The sequence below is a fragment of the Cryptomeria japonica genome, chromosome 10, assembly GCF_030272615.1.
Source record: "Cryptomeria japonica chromosome 10, Sugi_1.0, whole genome shotgun sequence".
Classification (NCBI taxonomy): Eukaryota; Viridiplantae; Streptophyta; class Pinopsida; order Cupressales; family Cupressaceae; genus Cryptomeria; species Cryptomeria japonica.
The window spans coordinates 579,614,679-579,640,302 of record NC_081414.1 but is presented as its reverse complement, the minus strand read 5'-3'; the positions used below and the strand labels follow the sequence as shown (position 1 = coordinate 579,640,302).

At 34.4% G+C, this 25,624-nt stretch overlaps 1 protein-coding gene across 1 annotated transcript in view; it reads left to right on the top strand.

Moving 5' to 3' along the window:
* LOC131071882 (sulfate transporter 1.2) overlaps positions 1-7,101 on the top strand; it is a 136,869-nt gene extending 129,768 nt beyond the window's left edge. The window contains exons 11-13 of the mRNA XM_059213514.1: positions 6,220-6,305; positions 6,462-6,538; positions 6,676-7,101. Of these exons, the coding sequence (XP_059069497.1) occupies positions 6,220-6,305; positions 6,462-6,538; positions 6,676-6,813 (301 nt within the window). The 3' untranslated portion in view covers positions 6,814-7,101. The remainder of the gene's footprint in view (positions 1-6,219; positions 6,306-6,461; positions 6,539-6,675) is intronic.
* The last annotated feature ends 18,523 nt before the right edge of the window (positions 7,102-25,624 follow it).

Here is a 25,624-nt window from a genome sequence, read left to right as displayed (position 1 = left end):
CTGATTTTTCATAGAAAGTTAGCTTTTTGACAGGCTGAAAGTAAATTTTTTGAGCAAAAGGTCCAAAAATAAAAGTTAGAATCTTCAATTTTCTCAAAAGTAATGTTAAATTTTTATGCTTATTGTAGGTTGATGACCACCAAAGGAGGACCTTCAAGAAAAATTCAGATGAAGTTCACCAATAAAGGATTGCAGTCAGAGTCAAAGATTAATTCCAAGTGGAAAAATATCACAGACACCAACCTCGAGCACGTGGATTTCAAAGATTTCAAAAGAAGAATGTATGGGCAAGATGGACTATTGCCAACACCTATTGCTCATTAGATGTTGAGAAATGACATTGTCCAAGCAACTGGATTTCCACCAGCTATGGAGTGCGCTGAGCTTATGATTGAATATGCCATACATTATAATGCACAAGAAAGACTAATCATTGCGCTAGATGGGAGAGTAATCATTGCGCTAGATGGGAGAGTATTGGCTCATCTTGGAGAGTTAGCCATTTAGGAAGCATTTGGAATACCAAATTACAACAGGACTTCCTATAAAACTAAGGAAGAAACTAAAAAACTTTATGAAGACTAGCTTGAGCTTTTCACAACAAATGTCAACAAGTTGTGGTTGGAGAAGCCAAGGCCCACCCTCAAGAGAGTGCTAAAAAGATTGCTTCACATTGACTTCAAGGAGGAATATGGTGACATTATTTTGTTACTGAATAGAGTAATGGGTAGCCCTCAGGGTTTGCCATTTGAAACATGGATGTATTATTTCATCAACGAGATCACCTCTAGAGTCAAAATGTTCAATTGGTCTAGGGTAATCAATGACAACCTACATGAACACCTGAAAAATTTGGAAAGGATGAAGTCCTTTTACATGAGCTCCTACATTGTCTACCTACTGGCAAGAAATTATAGATATACAAGACTAATTTACAAGGGCGTAGTTGGCGATGGTGAGAATGAATTTAAGTCCTATGACTATTATCCGCAGCTGCAACTTAGCGAAAAGGCCCACTTCAAACAGGTAAATGATGCCTTTTTGATGTACATCACCAGGACATTGCAGGGAGAAACTCATCAAAGGCTCACTCACAGGAGGCCAAGAGATTGATAAGCAAGTATGGATCCTGGTTTATCCAGTATCCAAGATTCACGCATATAAGAATTCAAGGATTTACTAGATGTCCTTATCGACTTCTGATTTATCCTACCAACAAAATGATCTTTCTCGAAGTCCTTAGACAATTGGAAACATATCAAGGCTTCCAACGAACAAAGCAAAAGATGACCATTTCCCTTTTGTTTTTCATCGGAAACATGTTGTAGTCTTGCCCGACGACATAGGCAGCTAAGAGTGCTAGGTTGGAATTGTAGTAGTATCCATTCACATTTTATCGATCTAGGGCTGATTTCGATCCTCACAACCATATTGGAATGGTGAATGGAGAGAGGTACAGACATAGGATAGACCTGGAAGATTTTTGGGCAAATGCTGCAGATAAGTTTGATATCAGGAGAAGACTATGGTCTAGATTGCCAGTAAGATTGATTAGAACAACTAAGTTTTTTCGTGTGCATGATCAGTTAGAGGATGATGGAGGATACACTTAGCTGCACTTTGATGAGAATTGACCTCTCCCTCTAGTGAAATGGTCAAAAGCTCGCAGATCTAACCACTTTGATGCGTCCAGTTGTCAAATATTCACAATGGTGGGTTGATCAGCGAGTCCAAGTGCTAAAGCAAAGAAATTTGACCCTCACTTATAACTTGATGGGCGAAATGGAATCATATTATTCAAATGCAGGAGTATCCCAAAGTGCTGAGCTGATTAAAAGCACTAATTCTAGGAAAAAGAAGCAGTTGATGATTCTACAAGGTCAAAGGGGAAGAAAATTATGAATGAAGAACCTGCTTAGAAAAAGAAGAGATCAGAGCCATCCCATTCTGCCACATCCAGGAATGTGAATGAGATATTAAGTATTGAGGATGAGTCATTGGCTAAAATAAAGATTCCTTCTCCAATCCATGAGGGAAATATGAAGTCAATTCAACAAGAAGATGAAGAACCCCCATCTCCTACAGGCACGCAGATACTTGAATCAAAAAATGAAATGGATATTCTAGGTGAGGAATTTTCAAGTGGGAATGATTTTCGCTCTTCGAGGAGGTCAGGATATTTCATGTGAAGAAAGTAATCAGGAAGAGGAAGGCATTGGACAACCTACAATTCCTGATTAGTTGAAAATGAAAGCACTAATGAAAGATAAAGAAGAAGATGACACAACCGATTTCTTGGCCAAATTAGGGAAGGTTGCTGCAAAGAAGCCAACCAAAAAGTTTTTCACAATCCAGAGAGATGAAGAAGGCTGTCGTACAGTTCAGATTGATGTACCAAAAGTGGACAAGTCAAATGAAGATATTACTCCTCAGGAGTATGAAATTACCACTATCGACTTAGGACCAACTACAAAGGGTCAAGAGGTTGAGGACTTAGACAATTCAGTTGCTTCCATGAAAGCAAGACTGGACAAAGAGATAAGAAAGAAAAGAGGATACAAGAAAGAAATTGAGCATCTAAAAGAATATATTCAACACTTGACCAAGCCTCTTAATCAGGGCGATACAGTTGCTCCTCCACTTTTGAATTCTTTGTAGGAAATAATCAAAGATTTTGAAGAAGAAAAGATAACAGCCAGAGAGACCAAGGAGTGGATGGTGAGCAAAAGTGAAGAAGCAACCACATTTGTAGAAATAATAATGTTAGCATATGGGCAGACTTCCTTTTTTGTTTTTCAGAATTTTGAACATGGAAGAAGCATGGGATGACCTTCATGATGTCCAGAACAAAATTATCCCATGCCTTAGGGTGTTGAAAGGAATTCCAAAGTAGGAATTGATTGATGGAAAAGCAATCGTAGTAGGAGCTGCATATGATTTCAACACATGACACTGGGCATTGGTTGCATGAAGTGAGGTCCTATAAGAAAAAGTGAAGGCTGATAGTATTTAGGCTGAGGAGTAGATTAAAGAGATTCAAAACAAGATTTTCCTTGTAACTATTGATCTACTTGAGAAGGAGATCATCTAAGAAAATGATATGCAGTTGGAGAATCTAAAGCTCAAAACTTAGAAGATTTTCTTCGCCATCAATGGACCAGTCGTGAAGCAGAATTTGACTAAGGCATCACATTTCTTGTCCATCCAGGATGCCTTCCAAAGATAGGAGTTGGAATGGGAGATTTCTTTTGCCATATGTGCAGATGACTTGGATGGTTTGGAATTCAAGGTCAATATGTTGCCACATGTCACGATGGAGGAAGTCAGCCGATCGTGTCCAGGTTCATTGAACATGCTGCCACTCAGGAGGATAAGGATGCACCTTCCTAGAAGATTACTCCTTGCACCACCTGTTCTTCATGCACTTGTTCTTGATTTTATTTTGGGAAACCCTAATTAGGGTTGTTGTGTCTTGATCCTAGCCCTTGATCTTAGATTGATCTCGGCCTTTCATTTGTTTTCAGATTCTCTATATAAACTCTTATTCTCTCATTTTGTTTTGTGTGGAGAGATTTATGAAATTGTTGCTTAGAGCTATTTTGATAATATAAGTTCATTTGTAGTATGCTTTGAAGCCTTATTGTTATCACATGGTTGCATATTTTCTTCAACAATAGAATAGATTTGCTTATAAAGTTGTTAAATGAATGAAGGATTTGATAGTATAGGTTTGTGAAATAATTGCTCATACTTTCTTTGAATAGATGATTTTTATTCAATGTGTAAAGTTAGCCTGAGCTTATATCGTGGATGCTTAACTTCTACTATGGATGAATATTGTTTGTTGAATGGTATCATTCGTAGTCTAAAAATTTCAAGCACAACCTTAGAAGATTGCACCTACTTTGTTTAGTTGTCCTTAGTGTGACGAAGTAGAGTATTGTTATTGGTTTCACATAATCTCTACCGTCTCTTGAGTTCTTAGGAGTAGCATAAAACTTCTAAACCCTTATCCTTTTATCCTTTTTTTTTGAAATCCAAAATCAAAAATCAAAAAAAAAAAAAAGAGAGCAGTTATTGTTAAATTCATCTAAGTCCTAACTTGTGAATGATATTAGTTGAACGTAATTCCCCCTTGTATTTCAGGATACATAACCAAGGAAACTATCCAACATAAAGTCGCCCGTTCGCACTATAAACCTTGGAGTTGCCATGTGGTCTTTCTTTGCAATCTTGACACACGTAGTGATTTTGTTCAAGAGAGGGTAGAGTGTCCTTGACATTTTATTCTAATGTTTGATGAATGATAAAACGTAAACCAATAGGTAGAAGCATAAAATAGTATGTATGAAAACTTTGCTTGCTTTTGCAGCATTTTTTGATCTCAAGATTTACTAGAGTGATGGTAAAATAACATTTCTTAATGGAGATTTATATGTAACAGCCTGAATCTTTTAGGTACTTGGTTCTGTAGGTTTAGCTTGCAAGCTTAAAATTTTCAAATAGGCCTCTAGGGCATAGTTTCTGAAAATGGTACTTTTTCTTTGTGAAAACTTGCATCAGTGAGCACAGAGCTAATGATCATGGTTTTCTGATGATGACCAAGGTAGCTTACTCTAAATGGTGGATTAAAATCTCTAAACAGGTTATCCACAAGATTTTCGGCAAATGTTTTCTTTCAAAATTCTTCTTAGTGAAAGATTTTATGTCAAATCTGCTGATGAAGTTTTCATCCTTGCATCCTTGTTTGTTGAGGATGTTCTGCTATCAATATATGATGTAGATTACTGAATAATTTAAGATGGTAGATTATGGGGATCTCAATTAACAGTTTGGAAATGATCAGAGATCGTTGATTTGCATGAGCCAAGGAAATTCTAGAGAAATTTGATGTGAGTAATTGTAAACCTTTCCATACTCTCACAGAGGCCAATGCAGAATTGAAATCATAGTTGGAGGTTCATAACAGGTCAATCTGAAACTATAACAAATTTTGATTGGAAGCCTCATGCATGCTATGTTTTGCACAACATCAATTAAATTCCAATCAAAACCAACAACACTGAAAAATGGGTAAGCATGTTTTAAGCTATTTAAAATTTTAATGGCACATCAATCCTGCAGTCACCGGGCCAAACCAGGCATGATGGTTCTTCATTGGCCTCAAGAAATTTTATATGGTTTACAAGATAACAAAAGTAGCTGTGCTCTTTGGGCTGGGGTCTAGTTCGATTAGTGAGAGCTTCTTGTAAGTCATGAGATCCAGTCTCTCCCCAATCCACGTGTTACCAGAAGGCATGTCGCATCAACTCACCAATCACCTAGTGACTTGATTCTTACAGACTTAAAAGAAAAAAAAAGTAGTTGTGCTCTCCATAAAGACTGCTATCACTAAAAGCACACAGGCTTGAAACTATCAGTTTGTGAAGAAGAGTGAAAGGAGAAAATGTTCAGAATTTAGCAATAGGTGAATTGTCTGCTAACATCAATAAAGAGCCTAAAAGAGAGAGAACGTTTATCATAGAGAATAGTTGGACCTCCAGAAAAAATCATAGAAGGGCAAGATGTTATGAATTGACTTCATGCTTTGTCTGGCATGTCACCAAGATAACATTCTGTTGTTCTTTGTTGTTTGCATAACTCCACGTATGCAACTTTTTATATGGTATCATTTTAATAAAATAAGGGTATCTGGTTGTGCTGCTAAAGATAGAGCAATCTCCTATTCTGAGTCTTTACTGTAAATCAATTCTACAAATATACTATCTTTTGTAGGCTCCTATTGCTTTGTTGTACAAAATTTGCTTACATACTGGCACATTGTTCTCTGAAAAAAAGAGAGACTAATTATTAATATTCGAATTCGGAACTGGCTATGCACCATGCAGTCATATAAATTGCCAAACGGACACATTTTTCGATGCGCTACTTTATTCTTATATTCCTCACGATTTATATGACTTGCATAGACGCCTCATTCGAATTTTGTCAGACAAGATTGGTCCTTTCACAATTACTTCCCATGCCAACTTGCAAACGCATTCATGTCACTGCTACAATTAAACTCAAAATACTGTATTTCATTGCTAACCACTAGTCTTAAAACAATAACATTTTAGTACTTTGATAATGTATATAAATGTCTTGGAGCAACTGATTAACAGTCAAGACACTAGGAAAAAAATTTATGATTGTGATGTCTGGATTGTATTTTTGCAGTATTTTAAGATGGGTAGATGATGAAGAAGAGAAATTCCAGGAGAAAGGTGAAATGAGACCACGATCTCTAGTCATTGAAATGTCTCGTAAGTTCCATTATAGAGCTCTAAACTTGAAACTTTCATTACTTTACTTTGACTACCTTCTTAACACTAAAACTAAGAATACTGACATCATTCTTCTCTTTTACAAGATCCAAATGTTTCTTGCTTCTCTATTTACAGTTGCTGTATTTATTGCAGCTATAATTAATATAGATACTAGTGGAATCCATGCCCTGGAGGAACTCCATAAAACCCTAAAAAAACGTAACATACAGGTTTAACTCTTCACTCAAAATCTTGATTATCATATTAAACATTACGAGCTTGAAGTGAAACGTAACCTTTGCTTGTTTCTTTCAATGCTAAAAGCCATCTATATACTCTTCCTCATTCTTCGATGCTCTATTGACAGCTAGCACTTGCAAATCCAGTGAAAATTGTACTTGACAAGCTTCATGCATCCAAATTCATTGATGAACTAGGGGAGGAATGGATTTTCCTCACAGTTGCAGAGGCTGTACAAACTTGTTCAGATCGTCTGAAACTTTAATTCTGAAGAAAATACAAGAAGGGGATGCTCATCAACCACTTGTGGGCATCGATGGATGCTGTTCCAGATTGAAAAAGAAGAGTAGAATCTGTCTATATTAAATCTCCTTGTTTCATGCTTAAAATCTTCTCTCTCTTTTTTCATTTTGCTTGTCTACATTTACAATATATCATAAATATGTTTGTGGCAACATAATAAGTGTTCTGATCCTATAACAAAACAGTCCGAAAGCAAACCTGTTCAACAAATCATTGACAGTTCAGCACACTGTAAATATGTTGTAAAAATTGCAGGTAGAGTTTTTTCTTATGTAATTTATTTTCATTGAAATGTTAAAACATCTTTCAGAATGTGGGTCTTTGTCCTTTAAGTTCTAGATGTAATTAGAACTAAAGGAAGGCATGAGTTTCCCATGCTATACATTGCTCATTGCAGCTTCAGATAATTTTAATGAGTTTTTCAACAGGAAATGCATTTTATATTATTTTAAAAATAGAAAAAATTTATATCAATCTTACAACATGGTTATATAAACAACCAGAATAGCTAATATTTGTCTCTTCGCAAGTCAATTCTTTAAATACATTCTTTTGAATTAGAATTAGTCTTTTGATACATCATCTTAGTGAGTAATTTAAAATAAGTTGTGTTCGTAATGGTTAATAAGAGAGTGAAACATAGAACTCCAAATTAAGAAATTCAGTTTTGAATATTGAGGAATCAAATTTGTGATCATAAAAATGATTTAGACCAGTTTTGCATATGTGGATATGAACTAGTGCGATGAATTCAACCAAACTAGATCGGATTTAGATCTTGGTGATGTGCGATGATGATGATATGTTTGGATGAAGTTATTTGCCAACCCCCACACAAAAAATACTAATGTACACTAATTGATGCATAAAAGACAGCATAGTCATCACAGGCCTAAAACACAAGGGAAAACAACATCTGTTTATACAATTTTCATCATTACATTTTCTCTCCACTTTGACTTGCATACAAGTTACTATGAGAATGCATGTCAATATGAAATCAAGCAATCGAAATAGAAAGTAAATATTCTTCAAACACTCCAATGATACAAATTTGTGTAAAGTATCAATTCATGGATGTCAATCATGTGTACTTTCTTCCCCACAAGTTCTCCATCTTGAGAACTTGTAAGCACAAAGGAAAAAACCACAATAAACAACATTTGGCAAGCATCTGAAATGAGCATAATCAAAAGTTATGAAAACTATCTATAGAAAATTAAAATGAGTAGAATTAGAGATTTTTCCTGTCATGAATAGTAGTAAACCTCCAACTAAGTGGAAAGGATTCTAATCAAGTAGCCAAATGTAAGGGACTTTGACCAAACAAATATGGTGCCAAGTAATCCATCTAGATATATGACAAGATTTAACTCTGTAGATAACATGATTAATGGCTTCACTTAAGCATAAGTGTACTCTATTTGGATATCATAATGAAGCTTTGTCCAACTTACTAGAAATGATCATAACTATCACAAATGTATCACTACAACCATAATAATGAAAAATTGCCACTACAATAAACTAGTTCCCCTTTAATAGTAAGGAAAAATGATATCATATACAAGGCATAAGCATGTAAATAATTGTCAAAGATGATATCATATAAGGCACAATATAAAGCATGTAATAGATATCAAGAGATAATATCATGTAACACAACTAATATTTCAAGCACTAGGAATGAGATAAGAATGTAGGCACATAAATGCAATGGGATGATATGCCCCTAAGGTTTTTTCTAGTAGTATGGCAATATGATCAATATTAATATATAAATGTGATTTGTGTTAACATAGAAGAATCAGTCACGTAAGATATCAATATTGGTAATTTAACATGTGTAAATATTTGTATAAGGTATGATACTGAATTCACCAAAAATATGTCAAGTAAAGTCAAACAAGTTGAAGATAGAACAATGCATAACAAATATTGGTAGAAAAAGGGAATAAGAATGATAGGATAAAAGAGTCACAATTTTATAATTTCTCCTTGTAGAACACTAAGATTATAATCTACAACAATAGTGGTGTAAATGAACAATATTATCTGAATCTTTCACTAGCTTCCTCGAGAGTAAATAAATTATAATCACAAGTGTCAAACTAGAAAGTAATAATAAAGGGTCCATCCAATTACAATTAAATTTACCTTAGAGTTCCTTTATATCATTTGGGTTCTTAGAATTAACATGAAGAACCAAGTCACAAAATTGAGATTCTCTAAGGATAATGCCCATATTATAAATTTTCTTTTTCTTTTTTGACATTCTTGACAATTAAATGTATTATGTCAGCTCTTATTTAAATATGTGTCTCAAGATCATGTAGTTTGTGTTCTTTATATGCAACACCATCAATAACACCTTGAAGGGGGCATTAATGTCTTTTGTGTTAAAAACCAATGGATAAGGTGCATATCAACTAAGAGTGTGAATACTATTATATAAGCTCATAATATTGGAACCAGATATGTATACTAATTAGTACCGTGCTTATCAATAATTTTTCTCAAAATTTGCTTCATAGTCTTATTACTAGCTTCTACTTGACTAGTCACATGGGTAGTAAAAAGTAGAAAAATAGTAGATGATAATACTATATGATAAAGTAAATTTAAAACTAAGATTAGTGGATGACAAAAAAATCTAGAACAAGTATTATTCATGATAAGATCATAAATATTAGATGTCATGATGGATCTAAGGGGAATGGTCTCAACCCACCTAGTGAAATACTCTATAGCAACAAATACTAAAAGTGTCTTTTGAAGATGCAAAAACAATATTAACCAACAAATGCAACTCCCATGTAAAAAATGGCCAAGCAGAGGTTAAAGGATGGATCTCATGAGTTGGTTTATGTTCTGGATTACTATGTGTTGGTTTTCCACACACTTTTGAATAAAATCATATGAATGCTTCTTTATTTTACTCCAATAATAACCCATGTGTAAGAATTTTTGAATCAATGACTTAGTGCTAACATGACATCCACATATGCCTCCATGGACCTCTTGAATGATAAAAGGTTTCTCATGATAATCAAAGCATCTAAATGGTAAACCATCATTATGTTGGCAACAATGCAACAAACTGAGAGGGGGGGGGGGGGGGGGCGGTGAATCAATTTGCACCAAAACTTTAGCAACTTAAACTACAAAATAAATATGAAGATTAACAATTAAAGCATGAAACAACACCACATCAATAACACACATAACACCAAGATTTTTGACATGGAAAACCCGGTTAAGGGGAAAACCATGGTGGGAACCTACCCACAATGAGATAATACCCTGTTAGGAGTAAATGTGAATATTACAATGGGAATGCACATGCATTCAGACACACTACCTAGAGCTCACTGCTCAAAATAAGAAACCCAGAAATGCTACAAACTTAAGGGAAGGCTCATTGCCTTACAGGAAGTCTCACTAACTTACAAAAACATTCAGACTACAATCCGGATCATATGAACTATGAAAATAGCAACCAATATGCTTGAGTATAGTTTCAGTTAAGCACACAGTCTGCTCTGCAACACTTCTCTTTTTGTTCACACTTCCAAAAGATCAAATCACTTGTTCACACATCCAAATTGATCATTTACTCACATATACAAAACATACACTCACAGACATACATCTTAGATGATTATTACATATATTTATAAGAGTCATCAACCTATATTTCAAGGTCTGCTAAACCCTTAATACAAATTACAAAATAATATCCTCACATGCTACAACAATACATGCGAACCAAAACAATGTCGACTAAGACATAGTCTGAACCCAAATCAATACCGCAAACACGCAACACCTCCAACAATCATGCCTCGATCATCCACAACACGCTACAACCACCAAAAATATCGCATAACACAAAGAAAATCACTGAACAAGAAAAATCTTCAATAACACGCACAATAATCAATGCGGACCACCAATACACATAAAACATGATCAAAAGACATTCACAAGCAATGTGAACTGCATCACAACAACCACAACAACTTGGATCATCCGAATCATCATCATCTCTCTATCGGAGCTCAAGAATATCAACATAACTGATTGTCAACCTGAAATATTCATTTGTGGATATCCAAATCATGAACCAAGCTAACTAAGGACACACATCAATGTCCATAACACATTCCACACATCCGCAACCAAATATATAGCAATTCCAGATCAATACAAAGCACAAACTAGAGTACCAGATAATACGAACAACTGCATAAAATCCACAATACCAAATCTAATAAATCAATCAAATCATCATACAAACCTCTGCAAATGGGAATTAACCATCTAAAGACAACATACCAAAAACACTTTAAACCGCATTAGCTCATCTGCAATACACAGGCTAAACCAACTCATCCAATCAAACTACAACACTGGAATACACAGAAAATTGTCCAACAATTTCCTCATCAACAATCTCCACATATGTCACATATGTTGACATCAATGACAACACATCAATGGCAACATATCAGTCAATATCCAATAATATCCCCCTTTGGCATTGATGACAACATATGAATGTGAAAAATAATCAATGCAAATAAAGAAATCAACTCATAGCAATTTCCCTCAAATTCACAAGGATCAGCTCCCCCTTTGACAAACAACTCAAATCTCAAAATGCTTTAGGTTTTTTCACATGCTTCTCTCCCCCTTTGACATTAATGACAAAGGCTCAGGAATCAGGCTTCTCTTCCCAAAAATATGAACATCTGAACCACCAACATTGACATTGACTCCTCCTCCCGAGTAGCAGCCACACTCATCAATCTGGAGCATAATGATATCTCTGTGAAGTTCACCGAACTGATGGAAATCCATGCACCTTAGTTCTCATTAGGAGGGGCAATTACCCCTAACTTTTCTTTGAGATACTCAAAAGTATCTTTAGGCAAAGGCTTCGTAAAGACATTTGCAATCTGTTCCTTTGTAGATACATACTCCAATCTGACTTCTTCTCATTCACCTTCTCTCTCAAGAAATGAAACTTGATTGATATATGTTTTGTCTTGGAACACAACACCAAATTCTTTGAAATATTGATAGCACTTGAATTGTCATAATATATAGCAATAGGCCCATCACAAATAACTCCTATATCCTTCAACATCTATTTCATCCAAATTATCTGAGTACAATTGTTAGCAACAACAATGTATTCAGCTTTTGCAATAGGTAAAGAAATAGCATTCCGCTTCTTACTTGCCCAAGAAACCAACTTCTTTCCCAAAAATAATGCACCACCTGTAGTGCTCTTCCGCTCATTGACATCACCTGCCCAATCAACATTTGTAAAAGCACTCAAAGTAAAGTCATCATTTTTAGAATACCATAAACCAAATTCAATTGTTCCTTTCAAATATCTGAATATCTTTTTTATAGCAGTAACATGAGATTCCTTAGGATCGGCTTGAAATCTAGCAACATGACATACACCATTCATTATATTAGATCTAGTCTGAGTCAAATACAACAAATCACCAATCATGGATCTACATCTGGTCTGATTAGCTTTCAGAGAGTCACCATCTTTTGTTAGCTTACAGAATCCTGAAAACCAAATTTCTTGAACAATTCCTTCACATACTTAGATTGAGCTATGAAAATACCTTTATCCAACTAAGTACTTTGCAATACCAGAAAGAATTTCATCTCACCAATCATATACATTTCAAATTCATTTTGCATCTCTTCAAGAAATTTCTTACATAGACAATCATTTCCTCCAAAGATAATGTCATCAACAAAAACTTCAACAATCAAAATATTATTCCGATCAATCTTGAAATAAAGATTACTATCACCAGTACCTTTGTTGAATCCAAGCTTCATCAAATACTTATCCAATCTAGCATACCAGGCTCTAGGGGCTTTCTTCAATCCATGCAATGCTTTTCTCAATTGGCAAACCATGTCTTTTTCATCTATCAGTTGAAATCTATCTGGTTGCTCAATGTAGACTTCTTCTTCCAATTCTCCATTAAGAAAGGCTGATTTGACATCCGTCTGATAAACCTTGAAATCTTTGTGAGCAACATAGGCAAGAAATAATCTAACAACTTCAATTCTAGCCACCAGAGAAAAAGTCTCTTCATAGTCAATTCCTTCCACCTGTGAATAACCTTTACAAACAAGTCTATCTTTATTTCTAGCAACCTCACCTTGTTCATTCAACTTATTTTGGAATACCCATTTAGTTCCAATTACATTTTTATTCTTAGGTCTAGGAACAAGAATCCATGTATTATTTTTCTCAATTTGATTCAATTCTTCTTCCATAGCTTTAATCCAATTTTCATATTTGCAAGCTTCATCAACATTCTTAGGCTCAATCTTAGAAATTAAACAAATTTCTTCAGCAAGTCTTCTTCTAGTCATCACACCTTTATTCTTATCACCAATAATCTAATTTTCTAAATTATTCAACCTTACATACTTGGGAGTTTTAGGATTTTCTTGAATTTCAGGTTCTTGAACTCTTTCTTCTGCTTTAACATTTGCAATTTCTCCTTGATTCTTTGTCTTCTTTGGATCAACTTGAACTTGATTCTGCACTGGCTTCCCTTTATTTGAACTAGCATCCTAATCATCCTAATCATATTCACAAGATCTAATCTATCTTATATTACCTTCATCAACCTTCACATTAGCACTTTCAACCATCTTTCTCAATCTTTTATTTTAACACTGATAGGCCTTACTTTTAGTAGAATAACCAAGAAAGATTCCTTCATCACATCTAGCATCAAACTTTGCAAGATCTTCATCTCTTTTAATATAGCATTTACTACCAAAATTTTTGAAATATCTAACAGTAGGAGCATGACAAAACTATAACTCATAAGGAGTCTTACCAGTATCACCTTTGATATTTATCTGGTTAAGAGTGTATACAACAGTACTCACTGCTTCTCTCCAAATTATATGTGGAACATTTCCTTCAATCATCATGGTTCTAGTAGCTTCTTGAACTGTTCTATTCTTACTCTTCACAACACCATTTAGTTGCGGTGTCCTAGGAGAAAATAACTGTCTCTTAGCTCCATGCTCTTCACAATATGCATTAAACTCACCAAAAGTGAATTCTCCACCTCTATCAGATCTCAGACACTTCAACTTTATTCTAGTTTTAGTTTCAACTCTAGCCTTGAAAATCTTGAACTTCTCCAACGCTTCAGACTTCTCCCTTAAGAAAGTAACCCACACCATTCTTGAATAGTCATTAATCAACAACATGAAATACCTATCACCTTGCAAGCTTCTTACTCCAGAAGGACCACACAGATCAGTATGCACAAGATCCAATAATCAATTAGAATTATATTGTTTTCTATTATAAGTAACTCTTATCTGCTTCCTTAATTGACATTCCTTACATACCAGATTAGAAGGCTTTATTAACTTTGGTAGGTCTCTAACTACTTGAGTAGAACTTATCTTAACCATGCAATCAAAATTTACATGACACATCCTTTTATACCATAACCAACTTTCATCAATTTTAGAAATCAAACAAATTTAACCACCAACATTCAAGTGAAAGATATTACCTTTAGTCTTTGTACCTGATGCAATCTCAGTTCTAGAGTTACTCAAGATCTTATATTTCCCATTCTCGAGTTGTAAGTTATATCCCTTATCAACCATTTAACCAACACTCAAAAGATTATTCTTTAAACCTTCAACATATAACACTTCATCAATATTATGCTTACCATCAAGAGAAATAGAACCTCTATGACATATTACACAAGCTTTGTTATCTCCAAATTTTAATATACCACCATCATACCTTTCCAAGTTCACAAATTCTCTTATCACCTGTCATATGATGAGAGCAACCACTGTCAATTATCCATTCATCTTTCTCCTCAAATTTAGTAGCTAAAGCTTTGTCTTCATTAGTGTAGCTTGTAGAATCCGTAGTTATAGGATCATCTTCCTTGATAGCAATGAACACAAATTCATCTCCTAAATTACCCTTATCTGACTCATCATCTACCACACTATCATCAACAACATAATAACACTTCTTCTGATATTTTGGCTTATATGGCTTAAATGGCTTCTTAGGATTTCTATCTCTTTTCGGACACCTTGATGCAAAATATCCTATTTAATTACATGAAAAACATTTAAGAGGTAACTTCCCTTCATACTTATCGACACCTTTAGGCAATCTTCTAGCAATAAGTGCTTCAAACTCCTCAAGCTCTTTTTCTTCATCTTACATCTCTTTCATCTCTTTCTCATATCTAGATACTCCTGTAGAACTTTCTCCTGGATCACATCTCTTTTTCCTAGAAACTGTAGCTTTGAATGCAAATTTAGTCTTAGGAAGAGGTTCTCCAAACTCACTCAGCTCAAAAGCAGCAAGCTTGCCAACCAACATATCTCTTGTCACAGTTTGGATCTCATCAATAGCAACAACTTTATGCTTGTAAGCAGGAGGCAAGGATCTCAACACTTTAGCAACAATCTCAAACTCTTCAAGGACTCCACCGACACATCTAATTCCATAAAGAAGCTCATTCACTTTATGCATAAAAGAGGTAATATTCTCATCTTCACCCATCTTTAGGTTCTCATACTTTCCTTTCAAACTATACAACTTAGTGGCTTTCACATGACTGTCACCTTCATGCAAGGTCTCCAACTTTACCCAGATCTCATGAGCGGTTTCAAAATCCATTACATTAATTATTTAGAATATGACAAGGCACTCAAAAATGATTCCTTGGCACTAATATTGTATTCTGCTTCCTTCAAATCATCTAGAGTAGAAGGACCATTCTGAGGGACATTATAGAAATTCTTAGTGATCTTCCAATACTCTTCTCCAATGCATCCCAAATATACATGCATCCAATTCCTGGACTCTACTATGAAGAGATTGATGAGTTGAAAAGAATTGAATTATGATTGAATAACCTTGAAAAGATATATGGCAAGCTAGTAGGTGGTGGATCTCCACCAAAAAAGGCCACTATTCCACCAAAGAAACCCCAAGGGGTTGTAATTAATGAAGTGTCAGATGATGAATCCATGGAGGAAGATTCCCTTCCTCCCCCTCCTACCAATGAACAATAGGTGAATGATCCAGACCCCCTAGTACCTTATGATGTATCTGAGGGAGAGGGAGACATAGATGAAGTTTCTAGTGCTTTAATGGCCTTAAGAGGAGATGAAACATAGAAATCACAAGTTGATTTTATTAGATATCGGGAGGAAACACATGGGTATGAGGCTCGGGTGATAGAAGAAGCTATGAATATTGTTGATGATAGGGCAGCTATGTCCATGAGGTTCCTGGATGATGATTAATTCATCGATACTCCAGAATTTAAAGATTTTTTGTTAAAAATAAAAATGAAGGAGTTTGAGGAGCAGAAGCAAATGAACCTCATGAGTGTGGATGAATCCAAACATGAGGAGATCATAGCCCAAACTTTTAAGGAAATGAAGTTTGATTAGGTGCATGTTACTCCTGATGGAGCCAAAGAGATGGTACTAAAAAGGAATATGTTAATTGTGCTAGGATTAATTGTAAAACAAATGTTCTTGCTAGACCAAGTGAGGCAATAGGAAGACCCAATGCTAGTTGTAGAGTTTGAATCAGAAGAAGGGTTAAGTAGAACAAGCTATAACCCCAAGATTGAGATGTTAGCAACATGCGTATGTTCCAAGAAAACCAATAAGCCAAAGCTTGTAAATTTGGTGTAGGAGGCAAAATTAAAAGCCATTTTAAAAACTATAAAAGATACCTATCAATTGGAGGAAGTCATCTTGACCATGCACTCGTCCATGTTTACAAGAGATGTTGTGAAGCATATGCAAAAATGGTTGATTCAGCTTGAACAGGGTCAAATAGAGATGAATGATGAAATAAATAAATTGTATGTTGAAAAGGTTATGTGGAAGAAGGCAGAAGAATGGGATAATAAATAGAGTAAGGCCATTGTCTTATATAAGAATGCACCCCCTAAGCCAGTTGACAATACTAGGGTAGTAGAGATTGAGAAGATGAGAAGAAAATATATGAAAAGGAGATTTAGGATATAAGGGCAACAAATGAAGAAATCTTGTGGAGTGTGCCACAACAAATTCATAATTTTGATCAAATTCTATCACACAGGCTCAAGCTTGTAATTGATAAACTAGGGGATGTGTACAAAGGCTACGAGACTCTGTTGAACATGGTGGAGATGTTCACTGAAAATAAGCCCAACTTGGAGAATTTGTCAAAAAGATGGCAGCCAATATACATTACTTTGGTTACTATATGTAGGGTAACTCAAAGAGATCTTGATTTTTCTCCTCAGCCGAGTGAATGGTGCATACAATCATCGAGGAGATCAAGAATGTCATAAATGAGGAATGCAATGTAAAAACCAAAATTGATTCTTTCCACACATTTCAACACTGGACTATCCCTCCTATCACATATAAAGATAAGCATCTCAGGGATTTCAATGATTGGAAAAGTGACTTTGGATAGATGGTGCAGAGGATCATTGCACATATGAAGGAGGAAAGAGATACCAGTTTTAAGTGCTTTAAGTGTTCCAAGATAGGATTATTACTCTAGACATTAACTATACCAGGTTTGTTGCAAAAGTGTAAACTTTGACAAATAAGAATTAATGGAAGGACCACTTAACAAATATGCCCTTCATTTTGAATTATCAGTGGCCCAACAACTATAAAGTGTACCAATGGGAGTCTACCTATCTAAAGGTTCCATATAATTAAGGACATACGAGGCCAACTGGTGAATATGAAGAATACCCAACTAAAAGTAAAATCTTGCCAGACCCCTTGGTCATGGGTTGTTACTCACATGGATAATATAATGGGTTTACTATATTCATTGGCTATGTTAACATGATGTTTCATTACTTTCATACAGTTGTACTTGCTTAGGCAAGGTTTTGAATGTTTTAATTAATTTTTTTTCTTAATATACAAGTTAGTTATGAAAAGGCACATTGTAATGGCCTAAAGCTTGTTGCTTCTCGCCATTTTGTATATAAGGGAGAAACCAAGGTTGAATCAGAAGAGATACACAAAAAAAAAGGAGAATACTATAATAATTTTGTACATCATTACAATGGTAGAACATAATACAAAAATCCAAAGTTTCTGTGCTTAGTTGTTTGTTAATTGAAAAGAAAAAGTATTGCATGGCTATCTCCAATTTCTTTTTCTTCTTACATGTTTAAATTAATTATCAAGGATAATTCTGATTTATCAAAGCAACTCTTACTGTTTTGTGTGATTTAGTTGATTGGGTCATGTCAGGCAGAATTAAAAATCCATTTGGTTAAACTACAATAGTTTGAAGAAAGTAGTTAGATTAACAAGAAGAGTCATACAATATTGCATTCCTGCATGTTTATACAAGATATAAACACTATTAATGCCAAATAACTTGAATGAAGTCAGAAATTGGATTAAGTAAGTCTGTAACCTTGGATGAAGCACAAATCATTAACATATAGAATTTATTTGAAGTTTTAGTTTTCATTTATTATTTTTGGAGAAGTAAGATAGAGGTAGGAGTAGAAGAATATCAAGTATTCACTTCATGTATTTGTGATGTACTGAGTGAATTTAAAATAAAGAATCAAGAGAATTTATAAATTTGTTAAATTTCAAGGTACACCCACCAAGGTCTTGTAGAGCTTGAAGAGTAGAAGATATCTCCTTATAAGAGAATCTTGTTCATTGGCCAAGTCAGTTATAAAACCTGATCATAGAGACTAGCACACTCTTAGGGTCTTATATTTTTTTGATTTGCGAGCCAACACTTACAACCCCTATGGTAATATGGGTCATAAATATCATAGACAAGATCTACAACACTTCGACCACTCTATGAGGGTAACATAAGAGTCTTACAACATTTGATAAAAAAATTTTATTGAATTTTTTTTATATATTATTATTATTATTATTATCATTATTAACTTATAACCACAAACACACAATGAGAAATAAAAATGCAACTAGTTCACGTAAGGTTCACCAAAATGTAGAGGAGTGGATTTTCTACCCTTGAAGTGATAGACCTCAAGGAGAAAACCAACATTCTCTACCTCACTAAACTAGTGCTTTGGTGAGCCAGGAAGATATCAATTAGCTATCCAAACCTATGAATGGATATTTTTGGATAAAAGATGTAATAAGATTATCTAACTATAAACCTGAAAGAACATGCCACAGAGACTCCCTAACGACCTTTACTTAGCCTCTGTCCAAGGACGTGCATGGCTGGGACGACAATGTGATGCGCTGGCATTCTGTATGGACAAAGTATAGAGGGTCGTACATAGAGTACAAAGGAAAAGTTTTTTGATATATTTCAATGATATCCTTAACAATGCAATTATAATGGAAATAATAGTTTCAATAAAGAATAAAACAAAAGGAAGGATATTCTCACACAAGATCCAGCTATGAAGCCTCCAACAAGATAATTCTCCCTGCTCAATGAAAAACATGCACACAAATTAGAAAAAGAAAATGTTGTGGCTATGTTTAGAGGCCTATTATAGTCAGACCCCCATTTTGATGTTTCCACCTCCATGGACAACCAAGATATTGGATTGGACAAAAGATAAACAAAGAAATGGTGATAAAGATAATGAAAATGATATGATAATGAAGATAAATAAAAAAGAAATGCAACAAGTGAAAGGGAAAGAGACTCCCCTTAAACACCAACAATGTGTAAGTTTTTTGGAGAGAAGATGAGAAAGCTATGACAATGATAATAGCATGAAAATCAAACCATAAATCCAACATGAAGGTGTAGAAAACCTATGAAAAAGATGTAGTAGTCTCCCCCAATTATCAAATGATCAAGAAGTCCTCAAAACAAGCTTGCATGGATAAGATATAGAGCCCAAATAGGAGTCCTAACATCAGTGGCCATGGATAGAGGCATTACGAACTCTTCTAGGCACAAGAATAATTCTCAAATGACCACTTGCAGACTAACATACTCATGGGATGCTAGTGTTGCATGTAGATGCCTCTACAGTGTGCTAGTGTCTGAGAGTCAAATAGTCAATGTGGTCGGGAAAAGGCCAAACCTTGAGTTGACAAGACAATCCATGTAGACAAAAGGACAAAGAGATGAAGAAGGTCTCTAATCATCTTAAAGTGAAAGCACCTATGTGACATAAAATTGCATGGGGTGCAATTTATAATGTTACAAACATGTCATAAAGATCAGATCTGAAAATAGAGTTAAAAAATTATGCAACTCACAAGTGAATTTTATAATCATAAATTAAGGTTTGTGCGAAATTAACCTCTTAATTTATGTAATTCAATTGAAAATGAGATCTAAAAGTGAAAATTTGACTTTTAAAATGCATAAAAAATCAGATTTGAGACTATGAATCAAAATTATGCAATCCACAAATTTAATTTTAGAATCATAAATTAGGGTAAATGTGTGAAACTAACCTATAAATTTATGTAATTAAATTGAATATTAAACTTATGAATGCAAATTTAAAAATGCATAAACAATCAGATTTGAGATCACAAATTAGAAATTAAGGTGCAAGAAGTCGAGTTCACCAAAATGTATTGGTGTAAAATTAGGGTTAGGGTTAAATTAAAATAATAAAACCACTAAATGACCTAATTAACTAACATCTTAAGGAGGAGAGAAATATTATAGATCTAGCCTTGAAGGACCAAGATTCCAGGCATGTTTGATAGGGCTCTATCCTTCTTAAATTGAATTGGATTGAATTGTTGAAGATCAGGGCAAGATAGTAAACTATTGAAGAAATCTGAAAGAAATAGTGAGGTAGAGATGTTGTACAGAGCCACCAACCTGGATCTAAGTAGAAGAAGTTAATTCATATATATTCCTAGAAGTTTGACTTGATTTTTTGGGACCAAGTAGTACCAATTCGCCATGGTCATCCAAATTTCTTGTTGTCAAAAGTTGAACTTGCTCATCTTTGTGAATCCCATCAATCCTCCTAAACACAACTCTGTACCTGCTCTTTCACATAGTGAAAAGGGAAAATATTTTGTGAATAGAGGTTTTCCTTAGGTCAAACCCTAGTTTTAGAATTAACCATGAGATTATATTAAGATACTTTCCTTTTGAGGGAAAGGTTGAGAATAAATGAAACACTAATGATATACCTTTAACAAAGTTTTGTTTATCTCCACCAAGGAATTAAGGTTTCATGTAGATTGTCTTCATAAAACATATAACATGAATGCCATCTCCAATGTTTGAATCTTGACTTCACTTCTACCCCAATGCTTGATAGAAGACTGATTGCTTGCTCACTTGAATTTGCTAGAGTGTAATTGAGATCTTGAATTTTCTAGGTTAGGATTGATTAGGTTTAAAACGAGAGGGGTAGACCTCCTTTTATACTTGCTTGTCAAAAATTAAATTAAAATTTTCAACCTAAGTTGACACGGGATCTAATTTCCCACCCATCAAAGGTGAACATTAAGAGGGGCCAATTTTGGGCCTAATTAGGAGGTCTAGGGCATATGTGCCTTGGTCCTGATTTGGGACCAGGGCATGGCACACCCCGATCCTACAAATTAGGACTCTAAATAGAGGTTCAAGCTATAAATGTGGTGAGAATGGATTTTGTGAGATGAATTAGTGCTACAATTAGGCCTTGGAGGACAAAATGCCAAAGTGAGGGCTAAGTGAGGTCAAAATTATAGGCAAGTACTATTTAGGATGCTACAAACCCCTCTTAGTATATTGTGTGCCCTTCACTTCTTGAGAAGAAAATAATAAATTTAACTTCATTGTTGTATTCTTTAACTTCTTATTCCAAACAAAAAAATGGTAAGGAAAGAGTCACACCTTGGGACAAGTGAGAACAAAGGAGAAGCTAGTTATGCTTCTATAGGTCATGGATGACGAAGATGGATTCTAGCATGAGGAGCTTCTCATCATATGGAATTGTAGCATCCTAAAATTGCACCCCTTGTATTTTTTATCGCATTTGGGTCTTCACCTTGGTGTTTGCACCCCTTGGCCTGTTCAGAGACCTGATTATGCTCATACAAGTCATAAACATCATCCAACTCAAAGTGCACTTCACATGCCACCTTGATCCTTCCCCAAAATAGGACAGGACCAGAGCATGGCACCCTGGTCCTCCCTAATGGGGACCTATTTTGGACCCCCTGGCCTATCTCAAATTTGAGTGGGAAAAAACCTTCCATGTTAGCTCCTGTCAGAAAATTAATTCATTTTCCCTTCAGACAAGTATATAAGAGGATTTCCCCTCTCATTTGATCAATTAGATGACATCCATGAGCAATAATTGAGCATCCAAGAGACCAAGCATTCAAGCAATCAAGAAAAATTGATCATTTTTAGTCTTCCTTCAAGCTTTGGAGAAACAATAGAGTCAAGGTTTAAATCATTGAAGAGGAGATCATAATCCTAATTCATGAAGTCTTAATTCCATGTGGAGGCAATAAAAACTTCACAAGGAGGTATAATAATTTCATCTTCAGTCAATTCAACATCCCCTCAAAGAGGAGGATTTCTACTTTCAGTCATTTCAATTACATTATTTCAACCACTTGGTTAGTTCAAAAACTAGGGTTTGACCTAAAGGCAATCCCCTATCCCCAACACATTTATCTTTCCTTTTGTGTGCAAAAAAATAGTTGTGCAGTTGTAACTCTTGGGATAAGCTTCAGACACAAAGATGGAAAAACCCTTTTCGGCGATCAGAAATCTCAGAGGACCAAGAGGGGGCATCCTGGTCCTTGCACATGGTCCCTACTATTTTTGGCAATTTTCATAGAGTAGCTCTGAATCATCTCATACTTCTCAGATCCAGGTGCATGACACAATCCTGCATTTACAACTCACTATTTTCTCATATTTGTCTTCATTTCTTGTACTTAGTCTTAATTCAACTAGTCAACTTACAAAAGAGGGTCAAACACATTCCATTTTAGTTAATGTACTTAGTATTTAGTCCTATTGTGATTAGTGACTCAGTCAAGTGGATTTCCCCCCTCTTTTGGATGTAAAGGCATCTCCCCATCCAAGCAAAAATAGTTGATTTGGTGATTTCTCCTTCTGTGTTGCAAATTGCCAAGTCACCTAATTTTCCCCTTTACAAGAATTTTCACATTCTATGTTCTCTTCTTTTGAGCCTTGTAATATGCCACCTATTTTGATGCAAAATAATACCCATATAAATGTAATTGGGAGGGTATCTATTGATATTATGGATGATAGATTCAATGATATCTTGTGTTTACCTCACTTTAAAAAAAATATCATTTCCATTTATCAACTCAATCATGGAGTAGGGAAAACTATGGAATTTGTATCAAATACTTAGAGAGAAGAGAGTTCATTTCTACTAGGAGGGTGGATTGAATACATATCATTTATACACCTTTTTAGACTTTGTTCTTAATGATGGATTTGGTTCTTTGGATGATGATCTCACTTCTAGTGTGGACTATGGATCTAAGGAGAAATTTGGTTACTTAAACTTGGGTATTCTCACATGTGATCCAATTCATGAGCCTCACATTCTATCTCATACATCTACTATTTCTTCTAACAATTCTTGTATTTCTACAAATATGGTTACTTGTGATTCAATATAGTAAGATATTAATTATCTCTCAAATACAGTGACTTGGGATGACTACTTGATACTTATTATACATTTATTTTATGAGTCCTACCTTTTTAACTTAGAGGACACTATTCATTACATATATCTTCTCTTTGATAGGGATGATTCTTCTCCATTTTTTGTGAGGGAACACTTTGAACCTCTTCTTCAATATCTACATGGTCCTTCCTCAAAAATTGACATGAGTGAGTATACTTTTGAACAATAGTTTCAGGCATATATACCTTTAGAGAAGATACTTGAGTCTTTTAATAGTGTTCTATATACATCTCCATTAGATTCTAGTTGTCAATTTTAGTAGTGTGAACTAGAATATTTTATTAGGAAGGGGAAAATTTTAGCACCAACATGGGGAAATTTGATAATTTTGAGAGAATTAATACATCATGATATTTATTCCCTAATATTCCTAGCAAGATTGATAAGACATCATACATACACCTTTGGTTTTGTTTCTTTGTAAGAGGAGGAACGTTGTTCGAAAATCATGGACCATCTTCTACATTTAGTTTCAATCATCTACCATTGGTATATATTCTAAATTAATGGTGGGATACATAATATCTCTTCTTCTCTCTTATGGGGTACTTTTCCCTCACATGATGATTTTCCTTCTCATTCTTCTAGGAAGCCTTTTTCTTATATTTTCTCTCTTTCGGGGAAATTTTTTGTCTCACTAGTTTTTCTCCTTTTCTCTAGCTATGGAAGATTGCATTTGTACATGGATTCCTATTATTCCATAGTATTCAATACCTATCATTGAATCCTTACATATTTTCATGTTTTGTTTCCCCTAAGTTAAACTTAAGGGGGTGTTAGTATAAATGGGGGTGTTACATAGCTATGCCACTATTAGGTCCTCTTCTTACCTTATCATTTAAGTTTACTAAGGGTAGACATGTAATACTTATCACTTTATGTCTTTTATCACAAGAGTAAGACACTTGTTATAAATTTTATCTCATCCTATATCTTTCCTTGTGCTATATAAGCAAGGGATCAACTTTATAATCCCATTCATATTCATTGTATATCTATTCTCATAGTATATTTGCATTCATTGATTAGAATAGAAATTTATTATTTTCATATTGATCTTCTAATTCTAGTGCTTTACATTAGGCCTCTAGTTTTGGGTGGCTATCTCCATAGCCAAATCTTATAGCACAAATGTCAAAACATTTCATAATTAATTTATAATCACTAGGATTAGAAATCCTAAGAATAGTTTTCAAATTTGACCTATTGTTCAAAATTCAAAATTTGAAATTACTCTTCATATTTTCCTATCCATTTCAATTATTTACCTTTCCTTTAGGGAGAAGTGATAGGGTTTACTATTTTTTAAAAAATATTTTTTTCTATAGTAACATATTAACCCCAAAATCCTACACACTTCATTAATATATTTAGGTTTTGACCATTCCATCATAGCCTTAATTATTGTCGGGTCCTCTAAAATCCCTTGTACAAAAATAATATGACCTAGGTATTGTACTTCTTCCTAAAAGAATGCACAATTTGACAACTTTCCATAATGATATGCTCCATTAAACACTACAAAACTAATCTTAAGTGGTGCAAGCTCTCTATTTCATTCCTACAATATATTAAAATATCATATAAAAAAATACGTACAAATTTATCTACGAGATCTCTAAAGACACTATTGATTAAATTCATAAAATTAGAAAGTAAATTTGTTAACCCAAATGGTCGCACTATAAATTCATATTTCTTACATCCTGTTATAGAAGTTTTTTTAAAAGAATATCCTTAAATATTAGCCTATGGTAGCCTAATCTTAGATCTATCGTTGAGAATACCAATGTGTCAGATATTTGAGATCAAACAAATTATCAATGCAAAATCAAAACATATTTGTTCTTTATTTATGTTTTATTGTGTATATAATAATAAATAGACAAACTCAATTTATTCCATCACTTTTTAACTAAAATGGCATGTTCTCTCCAAGAAAACATACTTGGGTAGATCAACCACTTAGAAACAAACTCCTATAGTTGAGATTTTAATTCAACCAAATATATT